General features: G+C 35.9%; 1 protein-coding gene across 1 annotated transcript in view; it reads right to left on the bottom strand.

The window, feature by feature from the left end:
• Positions 1–1,444: 1,444 nt before the first annotated feature.
• LOC136826865 (dual specificity protein phosphatase 23-like) overlaps positions 1,445–10,578 on the bottom strand; it is a 198,315-nt gene continuing 189,181 nt past the window's right edge. The window contains exon 4 of the mRNA XM_067084368.1: positions 1,445–3,827. Coding sequence (XP_066940469.1) covers positions 3,642–3,827 — 186 coding nt within the window. The 3' untranslated portion in view covers positions 1,445–3,641. The remainder of the gene's footprint in view (positions 3,828–10,578) is intronic.

Genomic DNA, 10,578 nt, shown 5'->3' with positions numbered 1-10,578 from the left:
CTCAAATAGGTATACTCGTGTAATTATTGCAACTATAAACTTGCTTTCTTGTATTTCCTGTATTTACATATTTTAGCAATATAATGCTCTTCCATTCTCATTCCGCTTTACAGGTCCCCGTAATTTCGTAGCTTTAATTCTCCTTTACTGTAGGCGACTTATTGTTTGAATTTCTTATATAATCCCACGATTTGACCATCAGATGTCTGTAGCAACCATAATTAGTTATTAGATTCGATATGAGTCAGGAGTTGTTTTGGATCTGTGTTAAAACTGACACTTTAGTCGGATAAGGTGAGGGAGTTACACACTGTAAGGTGAAGGGCAATCAACATTTTCCTTTTTTCAAGACATCCCAATAATAAATATCGTGCAGTCAAACAGTCAAGTCCTGTTTGCTATAGTATACCTCCGATCCTCCTATGCTAGTATTTGAAATGCCGAATGCGAAGTCTTACAGTAGGCCTACCATTATTGCTTTTATTTGACATGAGAGTGGGTTGGTCCGTCCCTTCAAAACATATTCGAATATTTTGGATATGGATCATTTGTTTTTGTATTTCACTGGACCTAAAATTGTTTGAGGTGTTATCTAATTTTTGATTGGTTTTAATCGTTGGCTTTTCCAAGGAACAGTTACCCTACGCAAGTATTTGTGGGTTTTAGCCGAATGCGATATTTCTTGCGTAATTTTGTGATTTCAAAATTTATCCATTGTATTTCTTGCTTCTGCCTCGCAGACATCTACAATGCAATTGATTTTGACTTGCATTTTCTTTTTCTATCTCTAGTGTAATTTGGGCAACTTCAGAGCTTTCAACTTTTTGCCCATCTACAGTTTTCCTCTATTTGTAGCCTACTTGTCCACAGGTTTACTCGAGTATTTCTTCCTCGTAATTGGAATACCACTTTGCGATTTCTATGCCTACCTCTTCAAGAGCATTTTTTGAGTAACGGTAAGGATTCTCAGCGTCGCTTAGGATTAAGGTACAGTGTTGATAATTAGCCTACAATTTATGATTCCAGGAGGCATTTGTTGCCCAACCCCTTGGCCTAATCTGCAAGAATGATTTACATGATTTCAAAAAGTATTGTTTGTGGATCAAAGGTCCCACTTCATTTCACTCAAGGCATTTCATAGTAACTGCACTTTATGCATTAGTCTCTACATGGAAAGTAAAATATTACATGAACTACTACAGTTCTGTTCCTTTTTAATTCTCTTACCATACAGTGACTTGAGAGAATGTGACCCTTTTGTGACACTTTTATAAGCATAATTGAGATAAAACATATAATAGGCCTGGTTACTGCACAAAAACTCAAATGGGAAAATTGTTGCAAAACAAGACAACTTGAGCAGTCCTAACCGAAGTATTGTGTTACTGTATTTTTTAATTTCATTTGGCTGAAACATTTTATAAAATTTTCTGCTACTGTATTCCTTTAATTAATTGAATAACCATTTATTGACGAAAGTATTTACAATAATATACAAATATATAGGATAAAATATATAAATGGTCCAATAATAGGGCCATCAACTATAAGGGAGTAAAGTCTAAATAATTATCACAGTCGTCCACTATTATACAGGAATAACATTCAGACAAAATATACACCATTAGAGCAAAATACAACAACTAACACTATGAGCACTTACTGCTGTTTTCCCTCATTTCATTTATTTTCATAATAAGATATAGATATTTTGACAAGTTCTGAATGTTTTCGTTCGCCATTAAATGTCCTCGTGAACTGGAATCTAATGTAAAATCCCTCCTTATATTTATATTCAGCTAATAAGGGACACTAGAGCAATACATAATCCTCATCCTGTACATCTTTAAAACTAGAAAGACGTCTTCTAGAGGTATTCTAGAACGGCTTATATCTTACATCGATCAGAATCTAGCCTTTTTCTGATAAAAAGGCCAATTTATGGTGTTCAGGATTAAACTGCTAACGAGTAAACCGACATCTTGATTCACTGTTTTCGCTCACTTTTTGCCTTAATCTTGCTAGTTCAATCTTCACTTGTCTCACTGGATTCGTCGTCATGTTTATAAATATACTCAAATAGGAGACTGCACTTCTGCTGATCTAGTAATCAATTAGTGCAGGTAACCTTGGCTGTAGCCAGGTCTTGCCATAAACTTTATCAAAAATTTCAACAGCATGAACATATTAATAGCTGCACTCCCCATACCAGTCTCCAAGTAAATCAGTTCTGCGCACACAGTATTATTAAGCCTTAGAGATCTTCCTGAGTCCCCAACCATATTTTATTCACTAGCTTCATTTTCAAGGTAAACCATGATTCAGAACCATAAAATAGGAGCTATTCAGTGCTGCCGAACAAACATTCAATATCACATCAAATGGTGCGTTACTGTTTTTCGACAAAAACTGTTGAATTTGTGTAGCCTATGTTGTTCATACTTAAACGTAGATGTTCTTCCACTTGTTCATTTACTTGCATTCATATTTATGTTGCCTAGATACACATAACTATCGTACCACTGAACAGATAAGATTGTTTACACTGGAATATCTCGTTTTTCCTTGGTTAATTTTCATACCTCACTGATTGCAGTATTTCAAACTTGTTGAAATTTCCAAATTGCTTCCTCTCTCGCTGTGCTAAAATAACAATGTTGTCCATTAAAAGTAATACACGAAAGCGCCCAAACCGACCATCCTCTCCACATTCCTTTATCGTTTCTTACAAGCAGTAAATAAAAAGCATGAACTGGGCCTTCCCTGACTAACATCAGCTTTAGTTTCAACCAATACGTCATCAGTTATGCATGTAATTTTTTGTAATGCGTTTTGAATTGCTCACTACATATTTCACCCATATCCCAGATTTCTCTTTACAGAGTCTGATAGCTGGTGCCTTTCGAACACTGAACGCGCTTCTTTTCTTTGACCATATTTGGACGTAGCTGTTTACTGTCTGATAACTGATAGAAAAAAATACACAGAGGCTACCTTGTTTTAACCTCAATTTGATCATAGCAAATTGAGTAAACCGTCAAAAACACCCAGAAAATAGTAATGGTTTATACACAAACGACAGTATCATTTCCATGACAGCAGTTTCTTATTCTTTTGTTTCATAATTCAGGAAGCATTTCGACTTTTAGAATCTAATACTTTACCAATAAGCATCCTCCTTCTTGGGAGTCCCGTTTACCCAATCTGACTCTACTTTCACATTCATTCATCGATAGAGTATACTGACTCAGATTGCATCAGCTATAATTAACTGATTAATAATAATGTATCAGCTATAATTAACTGATTAATAATAGTGTATCAGCTATAATGAACTGATTAGTAATGACGTATCAGCTATAATGAACCAATAATATAATAATAGCGCAGCACCTGACTAGGGGTCAGGTGGTGCACTTCGTGAGACAGCCACCTTTCCGCTCTCCCTCTCCAGCACATAGACAAGTCAAAGGATCTGACTATTGAAACGTTCTCGATACAGACATTATAATATATGCGAATGTGATTAGTTAGTCTTCATTCCAAAATGAAAAAAAGAGCATTTGGAACTGAATCCTTTATAGGCATTATCCTACATTTGTAAATGCGGAAAATACAAGTTACTTTATGAAAACAATATTTTATTTTATATATTTTTCAAAGTTCTTTACAGCTTTTTCCTGTGATCGTGTTTCTATACTCCAGGGTCTCATTAGTCGTATATTGCGGATTGCTTCCAGAGCAGTCTGGTTGTAATGCTTCACGAAGTAGCAGGCCAACATCACTCCAGTACGACCAAGACCCATTCTACAGTGAACACACACGGGCTGCAAAATCATAAAGTCATTCAATTAATAGGTTAATGCAGGTTAAATTTTAAGGAAAAGGTATGATGAATTATTCGAATGACGGATGGGCGACTGAAAGTCAAAGCCACACTTCTTGGACTCAATTATACGTAAATGTAAGTAGCTGAAGAATGTGAAATTAGCACCAACGGGGCACAATGTATGTTCTAAGAAGACAGGCATATCAGCTATAATGCAGTAACAAAGTATGTAGTGTCTGAAATTCTGACATAATTGTGTGACTCTCAAGTACAAGTCTTAAAAGGCAGATAGAAATAAGCTAGCTTCTAACAAACTACACTCTAATCAACTAGACTGACTGATTAGATTGTTTATGAGGTTTAGACCTTAAGGCCAAACACTGGAACCTACCAGGGTTTTTCAGTGCCTTTGAGCCAGGGCTACCAAACTTTTCCTCCATCATTTAATATACACAATAAATAGATAAATAAATATATCAACACTATATTACGTAAAAATTCTCGGCCTCTCGTGGGGAGCTCATCAGATCATTGTCATTCAAGTTTCCGAAATAACCTCACCAACTACATGGTATTTACTACTGTATAGTCTCTCCAGCGTACTTGGTCAAAGGAGGGTATCGGGAGGGTGGAAGAGCCATGCCAAATGTAGCCTTTCCTCACTGTGCAAATAAGGTCACTGAAGACTCCCTTTCGATTCTTTAAAAAAAAAGGCTTTTATTTAAGAAACACATCTCATTATAACTGAGGGCAGTTTCAGGATAATAATATAGTTAGAAATAGAATATGAAAATACTGATTAAGACAAAGTGACAAAGCTTTCCTCACGTGCTGCCATACCTAGGTTTACCCTATGGCGATAGTGAGGAAGCAACAATTACAGTTTTGGGTCAGTAGCCTTGGATTAACCCATTCCATTAAAGGACCTCTAGGTCAACACAAGGAACAACTGATATCTCCCCAAAATGAAGCATCAGTCCTCAAGCAAATGAATGATAAATTAATGAGCCCTTTAATTCCTAAAGGTAGACCAATGTAACTTCAAATAATAAAATAATAAAGCATAGCAAAACTATAGCATAAAATAATGAAAATTAATAGATACTATACTTACATCTGGAAATAAAAGAAATCTGAGAGAGAGAGAGAGAGAGAGAGAGAGAGAGAGAGAATATTTCCAGCGCACAGAGATTATTTTTCAAATGAAATTTGTGCAATCGTGAAACAACCTCGACAATATGCAAAATGCAAGAAAGAACCAGAGAAACGAAAGAAACACTCTACTGATTAAAAGAAGAAGACAAAGGAGGAGCCTAATAATTACTGGAAGTGACGTGAAAAAACACAGTAGTCCACAATTATGAATTTACATTTAAAGGAGGGAGAGAGTTACCTGGTGATAGTCAATATTTAAATTTCATTTACTTTAAGATTCACATATCTTCATTTATGATAATAGTGTTTCTAAAAGAAGAGTTAGCGCTATACTCAGTTGTTTACAATAAACAGAAAACCAGGAAATACTAAAGAGGATTATAACAGGTCAAGGTCTTAGGAAGGAAAGGGTATCCACAATCCACGAGTAACTTAGAAACGGAGATAAGTCAACGCTGTAAAGCGATTTGGGGGGGGGGGGGTCCTTTTGACCAAGTATGCTAGGGAGACTATACCTACAAGTGCAGTGAACCAAAAAATGTTCGACAGAGGACTACCACGTTAAGCACACTCTGGTGCATTGGGTTCTTTTAAAAGAAAACTATGGGTCAATCGAATATGCCCAATCCTAAAGCGGCTCATCTAAACCTCAAACCTTATGTTAGGGTTAGTGAGATTTCTCCAGATAGAAGCCTCTCCTTGAATTACTTATACTGTATTTCTTATTGTTGGATACTATGGATAGCCATCCCCGTCGCCATTTATCGAGAATGCAAGTTTTAATGACCTTTCATATATCAGTGTGGAAACTTTTTGATAAACTATTTATATTTTGTTTCATCTTTAGTCCCCCACCCCCCATCTTTTATCAGCTAATTCATTGCCTTGCATTCCTGTATGAGAAGGAATCCTACAAACCTGATCGGATTTATGTATAACAAAGAGGCGAACGAGCAACTCCTGAGCCTTTTTGATCAATAGATGAGAAGAGTTATACTTTTCAATGCTTCCAAGACGCTTCTCAAATCACTGTAAATAAAAGAGGATTTAAACTTTTTTTTTTTGCCATGAGTTTCAGAGCATTAACAACAGAGGAAGAATCTGGTAGTTCAGATATGCATGACTCTTCGCTCACTACTCCACAACCTACTCCTTGCAATTTTCATCCATCAATGTATATTTTCCTTTCATTTTTGTGTATATTGTCATGTTTTGAAAGTTTAGTTTTCATTGGTTTTTCTGGAATAAATCATGGAGGGATAACTGGATGCTCTATTTTAAGGGCCTTTGAGCTTTTATGTTATAGTCTTCTGGCTCTTCAAGCTGCTTTATTTTGAAAGGTTTAGAAGATCTTGACTGTTGGAGTGCCTTTTAAGCTTTTCAGTCGCATGGTGTATTGCAAACCCAGGTCATGTCTCTAAGATCTAATGGCAATTCTTCTGATTCTACATAAAATTTCTCAACAGGTGAAGTTCTGGAAGCTCCTATGCAAATGCAAGGCACCCTCTGTGCACCAGATCTTATTCTTTTAGTGTTGATTTTGAAACAGATGAATATAATTTATTGGTACCCCAGCTACAACCAAACAACTTTTGAAATATTGGCTGATTTTTTCTTAACTTTTACTTTTAAATGATCAGTGTAGTTTGGCCACATCAGCTTATTATCAAAAACCATGCCTAAAAATTTTACTTCCTTATCACAGAATAAAATATCTCCATTTAGATTAAGCGTTGGTATTTTTCAATAGTTTTAAGTCCACACAACTGAATGGAAAATTCATCCATCCACTTGTTTTCTGCACTAGCAGTCCTTTGCATATATTGACAGGTAGATACTGCATCATATCCTATTAAATATAATGCAGTCATCCACAAATAAAAGCGTCTCTAACTGGCAAAGGTACATTTTCCAGGATGCTATTATCGGCCAGGGCAAAAAGGGCACTACAAACATTACACCGAGGGACTCTCTCTACTTGCAGGCAGGGATTTGATAAGTAATTCTAAACTATTTCTGTAAATAATCTCTCTGATGTCAAAGATTCTACAAACCTTATATTACTTTTTATGCCCATATTATACAGCACAATCGTTTCATTATGCCCAAACACTATGTTGTCCCAAAACACTATGTTGTCATATGTTTTCTCCTATATCAAAAAAAAAACCATACAGTTTGACAATACTTAGTAAATCCCAGATGTATCTGGTTTGATAACTTAAGAACGGGGTCTAGTGAGGATCTTTTTTTACTGAATCCAAATTGGTGAGGTGACAACAGGTCTTTAGTTTCCAAAACCAATACAGGTCTGGTACTGATAAATTTTTCCATTTGCTGAAAGACACACCAGGTGAGGGCTATTTGTTTGTAGCCACTAAGTAGGGAAGCATCCTTATTTGACTTTTTTACTATGATGATCTTTCCACTGAAAATGTTTGAGAAATGTTCTCCCAGTTTTTCTGCAACTTCTTCAAGTTATGGTAATAAATTTTCCATTCACCTTAAGAGTAAGTAGGTATATGTGTGACTGTGCAGATTATGATCTGCATTTGATTTGCACACTGCAGTTTTTTTTGTATTTCTGACAGCTCTTGTCATTAGGTCTATGTTACAATATGAAATTTCTTTGCACAGACCATGTTCTACATACGAACAATTATCACACAGTTTTGCATTTTTTCATTTAGTAGATGGGTAGCTAAATTTAAAACATGTATAAAACTTTAGGGGCTTACGTTTGAACAACTGAACTAAAAGTTTTGTCTGGTTCTTCAAAAGTAAGAATGATCATTGTTGTATTTTGAACTTTATTTACTTTGCATACATGACCCCTCTTCTATAACAAATTCCAATGGAAGTTCACCTCTTTCATCACGTCATGTTCATACATTTTCATGTTTGATGTCTCCAGACTTACTTCCTGCCTTCTTTTGCAGGTATTTCCAGAACCCAAAATAATGATAATTTTCTGATTTGGCTTTTGCCACTATTTACACGGTGGCTTTGGGGATCTTTGCAAGGGGTGTGCTTTTGTTTTCACCATTCTTTATAAATGAGTCAAGTGGTTTGTACTCATCAAGCCCCTCAAGGGTCCTGTCAGAGTGTACCTGTAACTTTAAAACTCTATTTCTAAATCGTCAATCTGTTTGCTTGCCTAAAATGTTTCTTCACGTTTATTGAAGGATATCCATGCATCCCAATTATTACCAACTTCTTGGAAATTTATCCAACTTTACTTTACTGTTCCACATCTTCCAAATGTTTGGGATATTGACTCATAATCTGTTTGGACCAGGAGTCCAACAACATGTAAAATATTTGGTTTCTCTCCATTACTTATTGTCAACAGCATTTTCATGGCCAATGGCAGACATTTCAATTCTGTCTGTTTGGCCATCAGATGCATGGCAGGGGCTATCCTGAGAAGCGCCAGGGGTCATCAACATTGACTCTGTAGGAATGCCCGAGGGGGTAGAGTTAGAAGCACAGGCCTTCAGCATTCCTGGATTATCAATGAGAGATCCACATCCTGATTCTGGGTTCTCGACCACGGCTGACTTTGAACATGATGAAAGAATGAAGACAATTTTAAATCACTAGAACTATTTGCTTGAAAGTTATCACTATAAACAAACCAGAAAAGAAGAAATCTGCATGGAAGATGAAACTGCAGTAGCCTGATGCAGTACTCTGAATATGAAAGAGGAAGTCTCTGTATAGCCAGAGCCTCAGACATGAGTAAAAGTTTCCACTATCTTATATGCCCTCACTATTTTCTTCCATAGAGTATGGAGCTGTCATTGCTACTCCTTACATGCACCAGAAAAGTATGAGAGGAACAGTTAACCCCAAAGTATACATCCACTGACGATTGAGCCTTTCAAGCCCCTGTCTGTTGCACCTGTTACTAGGCCAGCAACCAGTACATTATCATTGTTAAAATAGTTTAACCAGACCACTGAGCTGACTGTCAGCTCTCATAGGGCTGGCCCGAAGGATAAGGATGAAATACCAGGTCTAGGCCATAAGCCTAGAACTGAGACCAAATAGGTCATTTGCGTGATAATGAATGAATAGAGATAAAATTTAAAGGAAAAAACTGTATAAGGCATATGCTTTTACACTGGAACATATGTATACAATAAATACATTTACTCGTTTCCATACATATAAAAAAATTGATTAAATAAAAAAATTAAAAAATTAAAAATTGAAATTCAGAATAAGTTATATAACATTAAATATTTTTTAATTCATCAAATGCCCTGTGGGCTTCTGTATTTTCATTATTTACTTATTTTTACATTTTGTCTTTTAAATTACAATTCCTCATGAATATTAAAACTGGAATGATTGAAAATTTAGAAGATTCTGACTGACTGATTGACTGTGAAATTTAGGTCTTGAAGACCAAGCGCCGGAACCCATCAGGATTATTCAGCGCCATAATGAAGGTGAAATATATAAATTGATGGTATGACTGATAATGAACAGGTGAATGATGACATACTAGTAAAATTCAGTGTTAAACAATGGACGTAAAAAATGAAGTGATATTGGATAGAACCAACAAAAAATAAATATATATTAAACTTTTATATTCAAAATATATATTAAGTATATAAAATAAATATGACTAAAATCTTTATTAAATATACTAAGATCATATCTCATTAAAATAACCAGATTCTTTCAGATAACCAATAAGGTTATCTACCTCAACGTCGTCATGTAAAATTTCTAAAATAGTCTCCCCAGTTAATAAGTACTTTGCCCTAAGGCGATTAAATTTAGGACAGTACACCAGCATGTGCTCAACGGATAGCTGACCACCACAGTGAGCACAAACTGGGACACTGGTTTCCTCTAAAATATAGCTATGAGTGAAGAGGGTATGGCCAATCCTCAGCCATGTTAGGATGATCTCAAATTTTCTGTTACGATTAAAACCCGAACTCCAAAAATCGATACTTTTCTAATGTTCCTGTACTTCCTATTTGTGGATAAAATAGGGGAAGTCCATCTCTGCTGCCATTTTGTACGAATGTATCGTCTGATAACTGGACGCATATCCAAATGTGGCACCTTATCAGTTAAGAAATCACATCTAGCGGCATCCTTTGCTTTACTATCAGCCAGTTCGTTCCCTTCTAGAGCAGTGTGCCCAGGAATCCAACAAAACTTTACTGATATGTGGCGAACTAAAGATAAAAAAGCCATTCCTGAGTCTTTTGAATTAAGGGATGGGTAGGGTTAAACTTCTTTAGAGCTTCTAAAACACTCCTTGAGTCACTATATATTACTGTGGATTTGAAATTTCTTATCAGAGGCAAGATTTAAAGCATCAACTATGGCTGTTGCTTCAGCAGTGAATATGGATGAGGAGTCTGATAACTTTTTTATATGTGATTTCCTCCTCACACACTACACATCCTACTCCATCTTCCGATTTTGATCCGTCAGTATAGATTTTTCTGTCATTTATATACCTCTCATCATGCTCCAAAAACTTGTTTCTAACTTCTTCCGAACGATCTTTCTTCTTCTCTCTAATGCAGGCATCTATTGCTGGAATAAACCATGGAGGGATA

Source organism: Macrobrachium rosenbergii, chromosome 41 (genome assembly GCF_040412425.1).
Source record: "Macrobrachium rosenbergii isolate ZJJX-2024 chromosome 41, ASM4041242v1, whole genome shotgun sequence".
NCBI classification, from domain to species: domain Eukaryota; kingdom Metazoa; phylum Arthropoda; class Malacostraca; order Decapoda; family Palaemonidae; genus Macrobrachium; species Macrobrachium rosenbergii.
This window is presented reverse-complemented; position numbering and strand designations above follow the sequence as displayed.